At 38.2% G+C, this 21,488-nt stretch overlaps 1 protein-coding gene across 11 annotated transcripts in view; it reads left to right on the top strand.

The window, feature by feature from the left end:
- Nucleotides 1-21,488, top strand: part of DCLK2 (doublecortin like kinase 2) — a 277,071-nt gene that overhangs the window by 134,146 nt on the left and 121,437 nt on the right. For all 11 annotated transcript variants that reach the window (XM_030878194.3, XM_030878193.3, XM_030878189.3 and 8 more), the window contains exon 2: nt 5,413-5,747. In XM_030878194.3, coding sequence (XP_030734054.1) covers nt 5,413-5,747 — 335 coding nt within the window. The remainder of the gene's footprint in view (nt 1-5,412; nt 5,748-21,488) is intronic.

Here is a 21,488-nt window from a genome sequence, read left to right as displayed (position 1 = left end):
ACTAGCTATCTCTTTTACGTTTGGTAGTGTATATATGTCCATGCCACTCTCTCACTTTGTCCCAGCTTACCCTTCCCCCTCCCCATATCCTCAAGTCCATTCTCTAGTAGGTCTGTGTCTTTATTCCCGTCTTACCCCTAGGTTCTTCATGACCTTTTTTTTTTCTTAGATTCCATATATATGTGTTAGCATACGGTATTTGTTTTTCTCTTTCTTACTTACTTCACTCTGTATGACAGACTCTAGGTCCATCCACCTCACTACAAATATCTCAATTTCGTTTCTTTTTATGGCTGAGTAATATTCCATTGTATATATGTGCCACATCTTCTTTATCCATTCATCTGTTGATGGACACTTTGGTTGCTTCCATGTCCTGGCTATTGTAAATAGAGCTGCAATGAACATTTTGGTACATGACTCTTTTTGAATTACGGTTTTCTCAGGGTATATGCCCAGTAGTGGGATTGCTGGGTCGTATGGTAGTTCTGTTTTTAGATTTTAAGGAACCTCCATACTGTTCTTCATAGTGGCTGTATCAACTTACATTCCCACAAACAGTGCAAGAGTGTTCCCTTTTCCCCACACCCTCTCCAGCATTTATTGTTTCTAGATTTTTTGATGATGGCCATTCTGACTGGTGTGAGATGATGTCTCATTGTAGTTTTGATTTGCATTTCTCTAATGATTAATGATGTTGAGCATTCTTTCATGTGTTTGTTGGCAATCTGTATATCTTCTTTGGAGAAATGTCTGTTTAGGTCTTCTGCCCATTTTTGCATTGAGTTGTTTGTTTTTTTGTTATTGAGCTACATGAGCTGCTTGTAAATCTTAGAGATTAATCCTTTGTCATTTGCTTCATTTGCAAATATTTTCTCCCATTCGGAGGGTTGTCTTTTGGTCTTGTTTATGGTTTCCTTTGCTGTGTAAAAGCTTTGAAGTTTCATTAGGTCCCATTTGTTTATTTTTGTTTTTATTTCCATTTGTCTAGGAAGTGGGTCAAAAAGGATCTTGCTGTGATTTATGTCATTGAGTGTTCTGCCTATGTTTTCCTCTAAGAGTTTGATAGTGTCTGGCTTTGCATTTAGGTCTTTAATCCATTTTGAGTTTATTTTTGTGTATGGTGTTAGGGAGTGTTCTGGTCTCATACTTTTACATGTACCTGTCCAGTTTTCCCAGAACCGCTTATTTTCTCCACTGTATATCCTTGCCTCCTTTATCAAAGATAAGGTGACCATATGTGCGTGGGTTTATCTCTGTGCTTTCTGTCCTGTTCCATTGATCTATATTTCCGTTTTTGTGCCAGTACCATACTGTCTTGACAGCTCTGTGGAGGATGAGGGGGCCTCATGAACTACTCTAATCTGGGGAGAAAAGAGAGGGAGCAGGGTTGAAGGGTTGGGTTCCAGAGATGCTTAGACCAAGTCAACAGTTTTGCTAAATCTGTTGAATATGGGGCAAAAAGAAGAGAGAAAGGAGTTTTGGTTTTTGCCTGGGTGACTGTGTAGGTGGTGATTTCGTTAAGTTGGGGAATTCCAGAAGAGAAGTGTTTGAGGTTGGGTGGCAGTCATGGGGAGTGAAGTTAGTTTTAGACTTGTGGTACACGAGACAGCTGTAGATGATCTCGTAGAGATGCTCTTGAAGTGGTTTGAACTCAAGAAAGGACTGGGCTGGAGATGTCTCAGAGTCCGGGTGGTGACTGAAGCCGTGGGATGTGTCTGCGCACAGAGAGTCTAAGGAGGATGAGGTGGATGCAGGGGAGAAGGGGATCCTGAAAAGCAGACCGAGAAGGGGCTACCAAAGAAGTAAGAGGTAAGCCAAAAGAAATTAGGTCCTGGAAGCTGAGGAGGAAAAGGCCCCGCAGGACGAGAATTGTGACTGGTGTCCAGTGCCCTCAGAAGGCGCCAAGGGAAATTACAAGAAGTGCTTGGCATTTGGCAGTTAGGAGAGAAGTGGTTGGGATCAGGGTGTTTCAGCCTGGGGAGCAAAGGTGATGCTGCAGTGGCTTAAGAGCCGATTGTGGGCGAGGAAGTGGGAGAAACCAGATGAGGAGCTGGGCAGTGAATGGAAGCCAAAGCACATTTAGGTGGAGGGGGACGAGGAACGAAGAGGGGTAAGATCTGTGTGTGCCACAGTGGGAGATACTCTATAAAGCCCTGTGTAGTTAAATGGAGGAGAGAAGGAGAATGTGCCTGAAACCTCGGCACGAGGAGCAGGAAGGACCCAAATGTTGCGAGAGACTTAACGTTGAATAAGAGGAGGGTACCCTTGTCACTGAAAAGGGAGAAGAGGCGGGGAAATTGGCACAGACTGAAATACATCTGTAGGGATGACGGTTTTCAGAGAACAAGGAATTGGGGAGTTCCTAGCTTTTAGTAGCCTCTTGCCTCTTAAATAGGAGGCCGTTCATTTGGTTGAGTAAGGATGAAAGTTAATGGTTAACAAGTACCCAGGTTGTATTACACAACTGTTGAAAATTGGTTTGTCAACCTGCTAAATATGAAGTAATGCAGAGTATCTCTGAACAGATGTCAGTGGTAGGAAGCCATAGGCATGCTGCTGGAGAGAGTCAAAGGAGGTGGAAAGACTTTCTATTCCGCACTGTGCTTGAAAACAGTAAAGGTGTATAACCACTTCCTGCTTCTGTCCATCCTCTTTCTATACAGAAAACAGATCTTCTTTTAAAAAAAAAAAAGTTCATTGAAGTATAGTTGACTGACAATATTAGTTTCAGGCATATAACATAGTGATTTGATATTTTCATAGATTGCACACCATACAAAGTTATTATAAAATATTGGCTATATTCCCTTTGTTGTACCTTACATTCCTGTGAATTATTTATTTTCTAACTAGTAGTTTGTAACTCTTAATCCTCTTCACCTATTTTGCCCCTCTCCCGACTCCCCTCCCCTCTGGTAACCACTAGTTTGTTCTCTGTAACACAAATCCTCTTCTGTGTAGTATTCATGAGATCATTATTTACAAAATGATTTCCCACCAATGTCTTATGGTCAAAGAACTGCTTTTAGAGACACAGAGAGGGAGAATATGAATATGTCTGAGTGTGTGTGTATGTGTCTCAGTTCTCTTCAACTAAAGACCACCCAGAACATACCTGGAGGTGAACAAGTTGAGTTTGCTACTCATTGCAGTAAGGAAGAATGGACATTATAGGATACCTCAGGGCAGCTCAGTAAGAGCTGCGAGAGCTGTCGTAGAAATTGGGCTTTGGTTCCAGGAAAGCAGGGACTCATTCTGTATTGGGTGCTGTCAGAGGAAGGACAATTCTGTGATTGAATATCTCATTAAATCCTATTTACAGTGAGAGCAGACAAGATTTAGGAAAAAGCCATAGTTGGTAACGAAGTGGCAATCACTCATTGAGTGACCTTATTTTTGTGTCACTGTATCATAGTCCCAGAATGGCTTCATTTGATATAGATATTCTGTGAGATGATATCCCACAGAAGACCACAGGTCAGATCAGGTTATAGTAACATTGAGGTCTAGCTGTGAATGTTAGATCAATTCCGGACCTCAGGGACTGCTTTATTTTTCATATATCCATGTATGAGATATATATATATATATATATATATAGAGAGAGAGAGAGAGAGAGAGAGAGAGAGAGAGAGAGAGAGACATAACACATTTATATCTTTAAGTCTAATTTTAAAGTGAAATGTTTATCCTTTCCTTGTTTTGGTGAGTGCAGTTTTAATATGTATTGGTAAGAGTTTAAAAAATTCTCTCACAGTGTGGTATTTTATCCGTGAATCAAGGTTCATTTACTTTAGGATATACTTTTTCAGCTATATCAGTAACATAGAATGCACTATCATTTGGAAAACTTGTTCTCTCTCTGGGGAATGAGTAGAAAACAGAAGGTTCTTACATGGATCCAGGTGGGAAGTGGGTGGTGATGAGGGCAGAGGGGAGGGGCATTTTAAGAAATATTTAGAGGGTAGAGTGGACAGAACTTGATGTCAGAATGCAGTGTGTAGGGAAGTCAGAAGGGTGAGGAATGATGCCTAGGTTTCTAGCTGAGGAGTTTGAGTAGGAAGTGATGTTCCTCAACAGGATGGATGTAATGGCGAAGTGACAGGTTGGTGGGGGGGTAACAAATCTTAAACAAGAATCCCTACAGTAGCATGACTCTGGTTGGGGGAAGACTGATTGCTTCTAATCAGTCTTGTAGGTGCCTAGTGTCTAACAAAGAATAAGAATTTATTGTTTAACAGCAAGAGCTGTAACTGCCTAAGGAACCAAAATCTTAAATGCTTTTGTCTGCATATTCTCTCCCTGTAGGCAAATCTATATATTAAAAATGAGTCCATTAAACTGCATGTGTGAAAAAATAATGAATTCTTTTTGAGTTAGAAGATACCTTGGAGAAAATTTTAGAGTGTAATCCTTTTATCTTGCATGCCAGAAAGTTGAGACTAAAAAGAAGTGGGTGACTTCTGAGTTTCCTGAGAGAAAAAGTGTGATTTTTCAACATAAAGTTTTGGAACTTAAAATTAATGAACATTGAATCAGTTAACCAATTGACAAATACTATAGTTTTTATGTTTTACTTAGTAAAAATTAAGCAGAAGGCTACATGAATAATGAATACATCATTTTAACTACTAAATATCCTTCCTCATTTAAGTAGACGATGAAAAGTTTGTCTATTTAAACTATTTTAAATTCATATTCTTTCATTAAGGAAAAAATGCTTTCGGTATGTTTCTTTGAGCTGTCAAAACTCTTCCTTCATTTTTGCAATGCTTCGTTAATTGAGTAAATGATCATATAACTGAATATGTGAATTTAGTCAGCTATGTGAATTTTGTAGTAACTTTTCTTTGATTAGGGCTGAAATCTATAATCAGAAAGAAGAGGAAGACAGTTTTATTTCTTTATGAGAATGTATTATTTTGTGATATAGTTATTTCTTCCAGAATGAGACATTAAAAATTAAATTAGTTAATGGACTTTTGGAAGTAGAGAGTGCCTTAGAATTCACCTGATTCAACAACTTCCCTTTACAGATACTGATGTTGGGAAGGAAAGTGCAGGGACTTCCCTGGTGGTCCAGTGGTGAGGACACTGCACTTTCACTGTCGAGGGCGCGGGTTCTATCCCTGGTTGGAAAACTAAGATCCCTTACGCTGCGCTATCCAGGGTGACATTTGACCAGAATAAAACCCAGATCTCTAGTTTCTTCGTCCAGTGCATTTCACTCTAATGTATGCTGTTCTCTCACAACCAACTTAGATGCTATTGAAAAGAAAGGGGTGTGGGTAGAATGCCAAACCTGTTAAGTTGAGGATTCACTTAATGGGTTTCTAGCATTTTTGCTTCATACAGAACGCTCCTGTGGTGGGGATAACCACGTTGATAAAACTGATTTTTGCTTTTTAGGTGAGAGTTACGTGTGTGCGTCGAATGAACCATTTCGTAAAGTTGATTACACCAAAAACATTAATCCAAACTGGTCTGTGAACATCAAGGGTGGGACCACCCGAGCCGTGGCTGCCCCCTCCTCAGTGAAGAGTGAAGTGAAGGAAAGTAAAGATTTCATCAAACCCAAATTAGTGACTGTGATTCGAAGTGGAGTGAAGCCTAGAAAAGCAGTGCGGATCCTTCTGAATAAGAAGACTGCTCATTCCTTCGAACAGGTCTTAACAGATATCACCGAAGCCATTAAACTGGACTCAGGAGTGGTGAAGAGGCTCTGCACGCTGGACGGGAAGCAGGTAGGATGTTTCCAGCCCCACACTGTCTGTCTTACTTTTAAACTCTCCCCGTACCACAGTGGTTACATAGTTAATATGAATTTCATAGTTCCCTAGAAGTTATTCTAGCAGTCCTACTTGTGAGAGGCCTGTGTGTGTTGGCCTTTATCATGAAAAATGTAAGTGGCTTACCTGCCTCTTTACCCAAATATCTCAAAAGTAAATGTAGAGAAATCTATCATATACTTCTTATGGCTATTGGAAGGGAAATGTAAACTTCTTTTTTTTTTTAATTGAAGTATAGTTGCTTTACAATGTTGTGTTAATTACTGCTGTGCAACAGAGTGATTCAGTTATACATATATATACTTTTAAAAATATTCTTTTACATTATGGTTTATCATAGGATATTGAATATAGTTCTCTGTGCTATATAGTAGGACCTTGTTGTTTATCCATTCCATATATAAAAGCTTACATCTGCTAACCCCATACTCACACTCCATCCCTCCCCCAGCCTTCTCCCCCTTGGCAGCCACAGTCTGTTCTCTATGTCCCTGATTCTGTTTCTGTTTCAGAGGTAGGTTCATTGTGTCATATTTTAGATTTCACATATAAGTGATATCATATGATATTTGTCTTTCTCTCTCTGACTTCACTTAGTATGATAATCTCTAGTTGCATCCATGTTGGTGCAAATGGCATTATTTCATTCTTTTTTTATGGCTGAGTAGTATTCCATTGTATATATATACCACATCTTCTTTATCCATTCATCTGTCAGTGGACATTTAGGTTGTTTCCATGACTTGGCTATTATGAATAGTGCTGCTATGAACATAGAGGTGCATGTATCTTTTTGAATTACAGTTTTGTCCAGGTATATGCCCGGGAGTGGGATTGCTGGATCATACGGTAATTCTGCTTTTAGTTTTCTGAGGAACCTCCGTATTGTTTTCCACAGTGGTTGCACCAGAAGGGAAATGTAAACTTCTGAGGAAAGAGTGTATGTTGAAGAGGCTTCCTACATTAAGTGGGATATTCTCTAGTTAAGAATAAGAACATCTGTTGACCAGTAGAGTCTATGGGTTTCGGTAAATCACAGAAGTAAAAATAAAAGATATTTAATGCTTTCAGAAAAGCCTTTCCTCCCTACTTATGTATAATATAGAAAATGCATTTCAAAGAATGTTCTTTTATAGGAATGTCCATTTGAGTTTCATAGGAAACAATAGAGGTAATTAAGCAACATTTCTGAAAAATGTACACAAATTACACAGGAAGATGCAAGCCAAATTATGGTAACAATATACCAGGGAATCTAATAGGCTAAAAAAAATTGAGCAAATTGCAGGAATGCATGAATAGCAGTTATACAAGTATTGAGTTTCATAACAATCAGATTATCATTCCTAAAAAGAAACATGAGGCTTCTAAAATGTATTTTTTCCTAATTTCAATAAAGTTAAGTTGTTTAGATTTACATTGTATTAAACTATAGTTTCCAGCATTCAATTTGTTTCTTCATTCCATTTTGTTTCTTCCCTCTAACATAATTTATTTTGAAGTGTTTGGCTTGTGTAGTGCTGAGAATGAATAATATAAAACACTGGAATGGTGTCTTCTGGAAAAACACAATTAATTTCTAATTTTCTAAGACCAGATCTAGTTACTGGGTTGTTTTCATAAACATAAACAACATTTTAAAAAATATGTTCTGAAAATTCCAGTAGATTATAGTGAGTTTACAATGGCTTTTCTAATTAATTAAATTAAGAGTTAGAAGGCATAACGTTTCATAGCAGCCTGCCCCAAGAGAGGTTCACAGTGTGAATGGAAATAGACACTTTACAAATTGAGTTAATAGCACATCACAACACAAAACATCTTAAGATTCACCCTGCAAATAAGTGAAAAAAAAAAATTAGACCACAAGACAGAAAGGAGATTTGGTAAATCAAATAGCTGATTTTTGGTGGACACAGTGAAGACAGGAAATGGGGAAGACAAATATTTAAGATACCTAATGAAAGGAAAAATGAAAATCAAAGCTGAAGCAAATTAGAATACATAAATGGCATATAAATAGGAAATTCAATAAAGATTTAAAAACTGAAACAGATTTGGAAATCTACAAATAAATGTTGTTCAGGGAAAATGTAAGTAAAATAAAGAAGTTGAACAGCTAATTGAAATAGAAATCACTGAAATTTTAATAGGTATTCAAAAAAACTGTCTTTTAAAAGGCTCCAGACTAGAAATATTCGTATGTAAACTTGTTAACTGAAGCACAAGCAATCCAAATCACCAGCACATTAAAGAATAATGCTGTTATGAGTAGACTTACGACAAGTTAAAGGATGGCTTACTATTAAGAAACCTGTTTATACATGAGATCTAGAGGAAAAAGCATGATAGTATACACAGTCCCCCCAAAATGTCGCAAAGGCGTTTGACAAAATACAAAATCTATATTCAGTTAAAGATTTAGTAATAAAAATGGGAGGTGAATTCTCTAATACAATAAAAAAAGAAAAATTCCTATCTGAAACAAAAAGTCCATGTATTGGTAAACAAATGAGTTACAGGAAGCATTTCTATGACAGTCAGGTACAAGATGAGGACGTGTGATAGCACCTAGTACTCAACATTCTTCTATACATTCTTCCTGATTTTTATTTATAGTTTAATTGCAATTTCCATAAGAATGTAAATGAGATTGTTTTGGAGTGAGGGGAGCGATACCTGACAAAGTGATTTTAAAAGTTAATCTGGAAAAATAAGCAGGAAAATTTCGGAAATAATGATTAATGGGCTCTCATGCTACCAAATATTAAATCAGCATCCTCATAACCATACCAAAAAGAAATTCCAGGTGTTTTAAAAATATAGGTGTCAAAATGAGACACAAGAATGAAAGGAAAATATGTCAATAGTTATGTTGAAATGGGAAAGGATTTTCTAAGTAGTAAAGAAGTGGAAAAATCAGAGGGAAATGTTGATTGGTTGGACATAAAAATTAAACATTTCTAGATGTCCATACACCCCAGTGTTCATTACAGCACTGTTTACAATAGCCAGGTCATGGAAGCAACCTAAATGTCCATCGACAGACAAATGGATAAAGAAGATGTGGTACATATATACAATGGAATATTACTCAGCCATAAAAAGGAACAAAATTGGATCATTTGTAGAGACGTGGATGGACTTAGAGACTGTCATACAGAGTGAAGTAAGTCAGAAAGAGAGAAACAAATATCATGTATTAACGCATATATGTGGAATCCAGAAAAATGGTACAGATGAACTGGTTTGCAAGGCAGAAATAGAGACACAGATGTAGAGAGCAAAGGTATGGACACCAAGGAGGGAAAGTGGGGGCAGGGGTGGTGGTGGCATGAATTGGGAGATTGGGATTGATATATATGCACTAATAGGTGTAAAATAGGTAACTAATAAGAACCTACTGTATAAAAATAAAATAAAATTCAAAAAAGAAAAAAATTTTTTAAAAGACTTAAAATTTCTAGATGTCAAGCAAGGGTTATATGCGTTTATGTAGAGTCATACTAGTTTAATATGAAAAAAAACCCCACTACAGTGGAAAAGTGGATAAAGGGCCAAACAGACAATTTGAGAAGATAGGATTATAAATCGCAAGCATAAAAAAAGTTCAGTCTCGCTAATAAAAATGTGAATTAAGGCAATGAGATATTCATATTTGCAATGAGATATTCATATTTAAAATTGACAGGTTTTTTTTAAAACAGAAAATGTCTGTTATTTTTTAATGTGCAGTGAATAGGCATTCTCTTCCAGTGATGGAAGTGCAAATTTCACAATCTTTATCGAAAGCAATTTATTATGTACAACTCAAAAATATTTTTTCTATTTGAACTAGTAAATTAACTTCTAGGAATTTATCCTAAATAATAGAAGATGCAAACATAATTATGCACAAAAATTTTCATCCCAGCACTAAGAGCAAAAGATTGGAAACAATTTAAAATCTCTAAAGTAAAAAACAGTTAAATGATTTGACCATAGAATTTATATGTAGTGGGCATTGAAAATTGTGTTGGGGGAATATTTAAAGACATGGGAAAATGTTAAGCAAGAAAAAAACTCTGTGGTATGTTTTCAATCTATGTTAAGAAAGAAGAGTGAGGAAGAAAATGTTTTTAATGAATTCAGAAGGAAAAAAGATTATAGTTGCCGTCAGAAATCCAGAATTTGCTGTTCTGATTTCCACTGCTTCTTTCTCATGTCTGCTTAGAAGCAGAAACTCAAGCACTGAGAAAAAAAACAAGACTGATTTCAATTAGACTGAAGAAATCAAAACATTGAGTTAATCGTTGAAATTTTGGCATGTGGTTATAAAATGTTGGTATCGCTTTTGTCACTTTTTATGTCTTATAAAAGTTAAAATATTATTTCCCACATGCAAAGAAAAGAGATATTTTAAAACTTAGAAATAAAATGTTTATTTGGAAAAATTAGAGATTTCATTTTGATAGACACAGCTTTGGATGTTATATTTTCAGATTGCCAGGTATCCTTAAAAGCTGTAGTTTTCTAGGCACTGATTCAACATTTGTACTATAAGGGGACTTATATTTAAACTTCAAGTCTGTCTTTTGGTTGGTTTATGTTGTAAGTTTAAAGAGAGATGAAATCTTGCCTTGAAATAGCCTAAGAGATTTTTCTTGTTCTTAAGATTAATGCAAACCTTTAAATGGACAGTGTTCATCTTGAATTTTTTCCATAAAATGATTTTTAAAAAATTATCTGCTTTCTGAAAAATTCTCAAGAACAGCTTTGCTTAGGTGAAGAGAAAGGAGCTAAGATGTGTTCATGAGTTGTCCCGGAACAAAATTTTAGACTGTCTGCCTTGACTTTAATGTTCTTTTTTCTGGTTACTTCCTACTCAGATTTGTTGTTTTCATTTTAATTAGTCTGATCTGTGACACAGGATAGAGATTGAACAATTCATAGGCAATTCATCATGAACAGTCAATGAGCCCATTCTGATACTTGTGCTAGAGTTTCAAGGGGCCCTGCTTATCTTTTCTCACTGTTGTGGCCTCTTCCGTTGCGGAGCACAGGCTCTGGACGCGCAGGGTCAGCGGCCATGGCTCACGGGCCCACCCGCTCCGCGGCATGTGGGATCTTCCCGGACTGGGGCACGAACCCGTGTCCCCTGCATCGGCAGGTGGACTCGCAACTACTGCGCCGTCAGGGAAGCCCCCCTGCTTACCCTTTATGGGCTTGAAAACTTTCTTGATTGAAGAAGCAATGGGGTGTCACGTGCCAGTTAGCATTCATGTTGTGAAAACGATGTCCCTGAAATCTTTGCATCCCTCAAAATGGATGATCACATCTTCCTAGTAGTATCGTCTCCATTTACAAGGTCTGACTTGGTTAGTACAACTAATTGATGTATTTTATGTCTCTATGAAATCACTTCAAATAAAATCACGTTTTAGGATTTTATCCATGTTAACTCTTGGGTTTTCTTTAGTGTCAAGACATGGTTCTCAGCTGGGCACACTTTTACCCCTAGGGAACACTTGGTAATGTCTGGAGTCATTCTTTGTCTGGAGTCTTGACTGGAGGTGGGGATTCTACTGGCATCTAGTGGGTAGAGGCCAGGGAAACTGCTCACCATCCTGCAGTGCACAGGACAGCCACAGCATAATTCTCTGGGTCCAAAAATGTCAGTAATGCTGAGATTCAGAAATCTTGGTGTAAAGTAAGTGAAATGATTCAAAGGGAAATGATGCTTATTAAAATAGTAACTTTGTTATCAATTAGGCCACATGATATAAGTTCTGTTTATCTCAGACCTTAGAGACGTTCTCACTTTCTGTCCACTTTTTATGTAATTGAGGCAGGTGTGTTAGAATGTCATGGTTTGTACTCTTTCTTGTCCGGGATTTCAAACTATTTGTCTTCGTTGTGTGAGGCTGACATACAGTTGGGTAGTATAGCTTCACAGGGGATTAAATAAAGATGTCCCAAATCATTTCACCTGTATTTAAAGAGAAGCCTAAGAAATCAGGATTTAGTCTCGTGAAGTTTTAAGTATTTAATACTTAACAGTGATAGCGTGATTATCAATTTTTAAAAAATATACAACCTAGGTATTTATAGATGGGATGACTAGAAAAAAGCATTCATAAATAGAAGTCATCACTATTCCCTTAAGTAGTTTTCTTTGAACTCGCAATTAATTTAGATTAAATGCTTGACTTTTGTTTTTCTTCTTAAAAACAAAATGTTCTTGAACTTTTAAGTTAAATTGTATAGAAAAACAAGGTTTACTTTTTTAATTTTTTGAAAAACAGAGTGACTTTCTCAGAATAAACTGCAGCAGGGTGGTAGTTCTTTAAAAAATATATATATTTATTCTGTTAAGGAACTGAAAGGTCCAACTATAGCTTTAGTCCACATGTGTAAAAAATTCTAGCTTTTAGCTTTCCCAGAAACAGCAGAGTTTTAACATAAAAGAAACATACTTAGTGGAATTTTGGAACAAGTTGATTCTTGTCATGGGCAGAGACAAAACAGACTCAAAAATTGCTAGCAGTTGATGCTTTGGGGGTAAAATACTTCCAGACTTTGGGACCACTGCCAGCCTCGGGATGCCCACGTGCTGTGGGTCCTTCTTGGGGAACATGACAACCCCTTGGAGTGCATTCATCATATCAGCCGTATTAGAGTTTATGAAGGTTCCCATCCTCACTTTTTTTAAAGTTTTTTTCACGGGTACTATACTATTAATAATATTTATTTTGTATCTTTTATTTTTCCAGCATCACATTTTCCAGTGAAGATTCATTTCTTTGTAATGACCCAACCGTACTTACTTAAAACAATCTCTTCTCAAATTGCTGCAGAAAAATCATATGGTTGAATTTTTCCTTGATGTAGATGAGAACAGTTCGGTTTTAATTCTCACTCTGCTGCCAGTGCATGCACATCCTTTTGTAGATAATAAAAATCCAGACAACAGTGTTTTGTCCTCTTAGATAAATTCACACCTCTGAAGTGTGAGTAGCTGATCTATCTCAAGTAATGGAAGATTTATCCCAATCAGGAATTAACAGACTGTGAGTAACTAGTGGGATTTTTCAGTACAGCTGGAGTCCAGGTATAGAAAGGTATTTTCATTTGTTCTTCGATTCCTCATCTAAGCAGATATATCTCTGCCCTTAAAAAGGGGGGCGGGAGAAGCTTAATCTTTGTTTTTTATTTAACGAACCCTTTTTTTCAAAGAGTGATCTGAAAAGTGGGAAGAAAGAAGAAAGCATTTAGATATCCCTCTTCAAGTAAAGTTTGTGTTTTGCCATTTTGATATCCATGGTGTAGGCAATTTCCCCTGACCTTAAATAATACCTTCCCCTTTTTAATGGGAAACTGAAGGAAAACACTAAAATCCTGTTAGTAATGATGGCAGTTGAAAATTAGGAGAAGAGATGCTTAAGAAAAACAATTTTAGCTCTCAGTGAATTATGCAAGGTAAAGTATAGGTGAGATAAAAATGACGTTATCGTGAACTATTTTGTTTCCTTATTCTTTTGATGTCTAAGTTGGAGTAATGCATAGAACATAAAGATTGTATTGAATTAGTTTCATTTTGTTATAAATGAATTTTCCACTGATTATAATAATTATTAAAATATATATTTTGTCACGTATTGTGCAGTGCTTAGAATAATAGCTTAATTAGCTAATAGATAATAGCTAATCGCTTACTGTGTCAGGCATTGTGTTGTGCTTTACATTAGTCTTCTTCACTAATCTTCATAGCAGCCTTGAGAGTTAGTGCATTTTCCACTTAGCAGTGGGCAAGTTGAAGTAAAGAGAAATGAATCATGCAGCTGGTGGCGGAGCTGGGGTTCATATCCAGAGAGTGTGATCCTAGATCCCGCACTTTCCACAGCTACGGTATAAGCCACCTGTGGTCAGGCTTTGGGAAAGACTTCAGTGATAATGGGGGACAGGACAAATAACTAATAAGAAAAACAGGTTATGTCAAAAAAAAATCTTTCTTCAGTTTTAGAGTGATTCAGTTTTACTGGGGTTTCTCTAAAATCTGTGTAATAATACGTCATGCGGTAAAATTATACTTGGAGTAGGATATGAAAAATGAAATAATAGGTTAAGGAGTGATTATATGCTTGACAAAAAGGTGACTCAGGGTTATTTTATAGATTAAAAAAATAAAGTATATGACATTGCAGAAAGTTTAGAAAATATAGGAAAAGCTAAATGCACAATCCTTCCATTTTAGCCCTTTGTTTTCGTAATTGAGTATTCCTATCAATATTTTCATATACACATGTTTTTGTCTCTCTTTTAAGAGAAAACTACCCAGGTAAAATCAGTATATTTCTATTGGAAAAATGCAAAAAATTCAGGGAAATGCAAAGAATGAAAGTTATTTTCACATCTGCCCTGCTTCCCCAACCTCACTCTACTTCTTAAAAGGAACCACCTAATAAGTTTTGTTAATGCAATTTAAATACATATATACACTTTTTTTTTTTTTTTTTTTTTTTGCGGTACGCGGGCCTCTCACTGTTGTGGCCTCTCCCGTTGTGGAGCACAGGCTCCGGACGCGCAGGCCCAGTGGCCATGGCTCACGGGCCTAGCCGCTCCGTGGCATGTGGGATCCTCCTGGACCGGGGCACGAACCCGTGTCCCCTGCATCGGCAGGCGGACTCTCAACCACTGCGCCACCAGGGAAGCCCCACATAGTTTTTACATAACGTGGTTTTTATGTGTAATCGTGTATCCTGCTTTTTTCACTTGTTAATCATACTCTTCCGTGTTACATAATCTGCACATTTCATACTTAAATGAGTGAATAATGGTCAATTGGCTAGATAGACTGTAATTTCTCTAACGTATTGGTGGACATTTGGCTTGTTTCCAGCTTTTCATACTTTTATCCTCTGATCATCTTGCTACATGTAGATTTTAACATCGTTGGATCAGTTCCTTTCTTTAGGATGGATTCCTAGAAGCAGATTACTAGAAGAGACTCTTACGGATTTTGGAGTTTCAGAGATACAATCAAAGCTGTAGACACAAAGTTGTCCTAGATGGCAATGCATGTGCCCCAGTATTTCTGAAGCTAGGAGAGGCTTAGGAGTGGATTAGACATGACAGCCGGGTATAAAATGGTCATAATTTGATTTTTTGCATGGAAAAATGTACATTCTGCACAATTCCTGTTGTGTAAATTGAAGCCTACGTGCATTCCTCTTACCACCTTTGCTACTTTCTGTTCTAGAGAGTAGTATAAGGAGAAAAGCCAGCTGACCTGTGTATCAGTTTTATATTCAAGGCAAGTGACGACCAACTAGTCTTGAAAATATTAAGCTTAGTAGGGAGAAACCTTTTTTTTTTTTTAAGCAAATAGCCCCCATTATGGTACTACATCACCTTAATCTTGAACTGAAGGACCCATCATTTCATTCAGTTTTGTTTTTTTTTTTTTTTTTAATAACCTTTGCCTAGATGCCAAAAATCCCCCGAGTATATTTCTGGTATTTAGTGAAGTCAGGTAACTTTTTGCTTTGTGGTATTTTGACTCAGAATTGAGTCAAGGATATTCCTTGCAGTAGTCACTTTGTAAACTTCATTGCTTTTGGTCATAGCTAACTTTTGGATTTGTTTTGTTGTTTTTGTATGCTATCATGAGTGTCTGCTGATCACAATTTCTACCAATATGTGTAATATATAGTATTACTTTACAAGTTTGACTAGATTTTATGAAAGGGTCATTTATTCATCATGCCTTACGGTAAAAACAAGGACAGGTGCAAAGTCAGCATGGTGTTTTAGAATGTATAATTGAGAGAGGAAATTGTTTAGTCCAGCTTGCTAATTTAATAGGTGAGAAATCTTTCGGGGCTCATAATAGCTTTTGAGAACCTGATGAAATCTGTGGCTCTTCTCTTCCAAGTCAAGCCTGACTCAAAATTTTGCGTATGATCAGCTTGTGTGCAGTTTAAGAAACTCTTCTTTGGCCTGTTTTACTCTCTTCCCTTTAGTAGGGGGAAGTGTTTTATTTTCAGCCTTAAAGTCACTGATGTTTCTAGAGAGCAAAAGTTAAGCTTGACCGTGGTCATCCACGTTCTTAGGGTGCTGCCTCATAGAAGAGGAATTAATTGAATCTAAACTAAAACTGGCTTCATGGAGAAAAATCGTGCTAGAGTCTGTATATGCGTTTTCAGTAACCCTGTGCAGTCTTCTAGATTTAGAAATTAACCTCTTGCATTTTTCTTAAGTAAGGAAGAGCACCACATTTCAAAGCTAGTAAGACTAGCTTTCATGAATATTCTGTGTGTGTGTATTTTTAGAACATTTTAATTGTACTCGAATGAGCTGCCAGACTCCCAGCAAAGTGTTGGAAAGCTTGCAGTCATTAGAGGTTCGCCTCCACAGAAGTTTAATTCTCTGGGCCTGAGGAGTGTTAGAAATGAAGCAACACTTACCCAGAAGGAGCAGTCTGGTTTTCCTTATGCATTTCGGGCTTGTTTAAGACTTGAAACAGTAAAGTTTTATTTTAAATTTTCTTTTTTTGTTTTATAATGGTTTATGGTAAACTTCTCTAAATGTGAGCGTAAAGACATTTGATTATATTTTTAAATATTGCTCTTTGTTTGCCCACATGATAAGTCATTAAATGCCATTTTAAGTATGAGTTGTGGAAGATATTTAAATATCTGTGTATTGGTACTTATTAAAACTGACATTAGTTAACATGGTTCTGTTTCTGAAGGATTAAGTTTATTAAACACCTAGTCTTTGGTATCATTTATGCTGTGTGTTTTTAGTGGTAAAATATTATGGCTACACATGCCATTGTGAAAATGCAAATTAAAAAGACAGTCTTTCTTTTTATAAAATGCAAAAGTTGTGTAAATGGAAACTTGTAAAAGCCCAGTTAGGTGGCTTAATGCACATTTTAAATGTCTTTTCACTTAATACAGTAGTCCAGACTTTCACATGTAGATAAAAGGTTTAACTTTTCTAGAAGTTTTAAAAGTGATTTTTGCTTCCAGAGCATTCCTGCCTAGGCAGAGCTAGTCAATCAATGTCTTAATCACTTCTTGAATTTCTAGGAGTTAAGGGAGTTGAGGTCAGTGTGATTTGTGCCCTAAGGAGCTGATTATATGCATTGGAGTCAGAAAATACAAACTGAAGTTTGATTTAAATATATTTATTTCCTATGACGAACAATTGCATTTTAATATTGAGTGAGGCAAGGCTCATACTTTGGCAATGAGGGATATCATTAAAAATTTTTAGTAATGGGAAAGAAAAGACACCAACATTTAATGCCAGCTCTTGTGGCAGACTGTTTACACGTGTTGTCGTTTAAGTCTCGGGAGCACCCTGAGATGGTATATGGTGATGTCTCTATGCAAGGAATGTTACAGATCATGTTTACAGAACTTCGGCCCTTTGGTTTCAGTTAGACATGTTGACGTGACAGTGCACTTACCCTACAAGGTTGCCTTTGCTCCAGACATCTTTGATATACTTTCAGAGCTAGTTTTCAAAATCCAAAGGAATATTTATCTCACCACTTTCTAATTATTCCTGATTGTTTTCCAAAATCTATTATGTAGCATGGTTATTTTCTTTAGTCTTTAGACTTGTCTCAGAATGTCTTGCTAGACTTTTCCCAAAACTTATATTCACCCTCAAATGGTGAACAGTTTATTAATTTCGTTCTATGGATCATAATTCCTTACTATCATTTATTTTGTGGGTCAGGTTGTCCTAGGTTTTTCCAAGTTGGATCCTATGCCTTTTTGAGATATTAAGCATACATGGAGAGTAAGGACCATAGAGAACCTTGTCAGGTTCATAATTAGACCTCGTGGTGAAGAAAAGTGTAACAGTAATTCTGTATCCCAGAGGCAGCTCCAGACCCACTGTTCTCGGGTGTCTTCTCTCCATGTGTGTCTCAGACACGTAATTTCTATTCATTGCACATGACTCCTAGTTTCTCTGCAACTCTGTCTTTGTCTGTCTTAGTATGTTTGCCATTAAACCCCTAGAAACTGGGGGCCTAGAGTAAGTCTGATTGAGTTGACTGGTTATTATCCAGTGTAAGAACATCATTGTAGACCATTAGCCTCCCTGTTCTTGACCTAGAGATGGCTGCTTTTCAGGAAATGCTCACGATTTGTTGTGAACAGAACTGCTGTGGTTTGAGTCGTATGACCCTGCAGCCTATGTGCAATGAACTTGGCTCTTAAGGGACTTGTGAGTATGCAGGGCATCTAGGGGATTCATTGACTTTCTGATTCAGTGGTTCTTGGCTGGGAGTAATTTTGCCCCAGAGGGGACATTTGGAAATTTCTGCAGACATTTTTGGATGTTTTAACTGGAGAGGGGTGGGGGAGAGCGTGCTTCTGGCATGTAATGTGTACAGGCCAGAGATGCTGCTGTATGTCTCACAGTACACGGGACAGGCCTTCACAACAAAGAATTATCTGGTCCAGAACATCAATAGTGCTGAGTCTGAGAAACCATGGCCTAATTTAATGGATGTAAAGAGGAAAGAGATGGCGTATTGAGGCCAATGCAAGTGGTTTTGGAATGGCCAGTGTAAGGGATGTAAGTAGATATGTATGGTTGAGTGTAGGTTTTGAAATTAAAAAGTTAGGCAAGGGACTTCCCTGGTGGCACAGTGATTAAGGATCCGCCTGCCAATGCAGAGGACACGGGTTCGATCCCTGGTCTGGGAAGATACCACATGCCACGGAGCAGCTAAGCTTGTGCGCCACAGCTACTGAGCCCACGCGCTGCAAGTACTGAAGCCCGCACACCACAACAAATAGTAGCCCCCGCTCACCGCAACTAGAGAAAGCCCGCGCACAGCAACGAAGACCCAACGCAGCCAAAAATAGATTAATTAATTAATTTAAAAAGTTAGGCAAGGGAAGGTTATGCACAGGATACACTGCATTTCCAGGGATGTGAACCTCATGCATTAGGCTGTGGGTTGCCACTGAAGAATAGTAAGAGGATCAGGCTTGCATTTTAGAATGTTTACTCTGGAGAGTGTAAAATGAGTTCACAAAGATGATCAGTCCTAAAGGATTGAATGTCCCAGAAGCTGTCTCAGATAACATTATTTCAGAGTTGTGATATGTTTTACAGTTTCCTAAATGCTTATGGGAGTTGGGTCTTAAACTCTATTCCATATAGGAAGCAGATATTCCTAAAGAAATTTACATAGTTTCGGAGGATAAAGATTTGATTTTAGCAGGAAATGAGAAAGAGAATGGGTCAGAGTTATGGAGTCTCTTAAGTCAACGGACAGAAAGTGCCATTTGGTTGGAGATTATACAAAGTCCTCATAGTGACTGGAAAGAAGTAGTATTTTATTTTCAATATTAGTGTTTTAAAAAGAGCATTAATTTTCCTTGTGCTTTTTTTAAAAAAATAAATTTATTTATTTATTTTTGGCTGCATTGGGTCTTCGTTGCTGCACGCGGGCTTTCTCTAGTTATGGTGAGCGGGGGCTACTCTTCGTTGTGGTGCACGGGCTTCTCATTGCAGTGGCTTCTCTTGTTGTGGAGCACGGGCTCTAGGCTCATGGGCTTCAGTAGTTGTGGCACGTGGCCTCAGTAGTTGTGGCTCGCGGGCTCTGGAGCGCAGGCTCAGTAGCTGTGGCACACGGGCTTAGTTGCTCCACGGCATGTGGGATCTTCCCAGACCAGGGCTCGAACCTGCATCCCCTGCATTGGCAAACGGATTCTCAACCACTGCGCCACCAGGGAAGCCCTTCCTTGTGCTTTTTATATTGTCACTTTGAGATGTTTGTGGCAGGATGGATATTGGGATTGTTAATTGGAAGTAATGCTGGAGTGTAGGTAAACACTGCCTTTCCTTATGTGCTGCTGGACTTGTGGATGCTTTCTCTCCTCCTTTCACATCATACACCTAACAAGATCAGGTGATCTGTGACTGTGAGGCAAATTTATATTTGGGAGAACCTGTTACTGCAGTATGGAATGTACTGCAATATTTTGTCCCCAATAACACATTTATGAATGACTTAAAAGATAGTCACGGGCTTCCCTGGTGGCATAGTGGTTGAGAGTCTGCCTGCCGATGCAGGGGACATGGGTTCGTGCCCCAGTCCGGGAAGATCCCACATGCCGCAGAGCGGCTGGGCCCGTGAGCCATGGCCGCTGAGCCTGCGTGTCCGGAGCCTGTTGCTCCGCAATAGGAGAGGCCGCAACAGTGAGAGGCCCGCGTGCCGCAAAAAAAAAAAAAAAAATAGTCACTATGACAACTAGGAAACTTGAATACAAAAGTGCTTCTTGGTAGCAAAAGAAAAGGCACTTTTCCTTAAAATTATTAGCATGGCATAAAAGTACATGGTTCATTCTTCATGAGCAAGGTCATGATATATCTACTGGAATACTTCAAAACTTTTGATAGCTTTAAAAAGTGTAAACACTCTTATGCTTTGGCTAATAAGATGTGTCCTCAGAAGTATATTGATAAAAGTCAGTTACTGAGGAACTATCACTGCTTTATTTTAAAAATCAGAAGTGTTTCTTCCTAAAATCAAAATTTTCTTCTTTACTCATGGAAGTAGAAATTGCTTTGAAGAAGAGTCTAATCTCCATTAAATGATTTGGCTTTTTCATGTTGATCTATTTAGGCTAGTTCGATGACATGCAATTTTGTACCGTTTGTACTGTACGGTGATTCCTGGTTAATGGCCTACTCAAAGGATGTTTAGAACAATTTAGGCAACGATGTGGAGAAATGAGAGAGCAGGATTAAGTCAACGGACTTTTTGCCTGGAAGGTTTTTTTTTTTTTTTACAGATATATAGATATCTATAAATTTTATATACATTTTAAAATCTGTGTAAAATTTCCTCGTTTAGCAAACATCCAGTCTACCAGTCGACTTAATGAATCTGCAATACTGAGGCTCAGATGCACTGAATATGTATTCAGGGCGAGCTTCTGAATGCTCAGCTCATTCAGATGAGGTGAGGTCTGTGTTCTTGAGGTGCTTCTACACTATTTAGTGAGGAAATATAAAACACATGACATGGGCTTCCCTGGTGGCACAGTGGTTGAGAGTCCGCCTGCCGATGCAGGGGATACGGGTTCATGCCCCGGTCCGGGAAGATCCCACGTGCCGCGGAGCGGCTGGGCCCGTGAGCCATGGCCGCTGAGCCTGCGCCTCTGGAGCCTGTGCAACGGGAGAGGCCACAACAGTGAGAGGCCCGCATACCGCAAAAACACACACACACACACACGACATAATTAGGGACTTCCCTGGTGGTCCAGTGGTTAGGACTCCGCGCTTCCACCGCAGGGGGCATGGGTCATGGGTTCGATCCCTGGTCGGGGAACTAGGATCCCACATGCTCGTGGTGGGGCCCAAAAACAAAAAGAAAAAAAGGCCTAATAGATATTGCTGTGCAGCTAAAGAACAGAAATGTGAACTGGAGGAGCTGGGAAGAGCTCCTGGAGAAATAGAACGTGAATTGGATTACAGTTGGGGAGGGTGATTTAGAAAGACTGTTCCCACCTACCACACACCCCGACACACACACACACACACACACACACACACACACACACACACACACACACACACACACACACACACACACACACACACAGCAGCAGTAAGGGAAAAGCAAGTGTGAAAAACAATGGCAGTACTGAGGGGAATGAGAATAATGTCCGGTCA

The sequence above is a fragment of the Globicephala melas genome, chromosome 5, assembly GCF_963455315.2.
Source record: "Globicephala melas chromosome 5, mGloMel1.2, whole genome shotgun sequence".
Lineage (NCBI taxonomy): Eukaryota > Metazoa > Chordata > Mammalia > Artiodactyla > Delphinidae > Globicephala > Globicephala melas.
The sequence above is the reverse complement of the archived record's forward strand: the minus strand, read 5'-3'. Positions and strand labels throughout refer to the sequence as shown.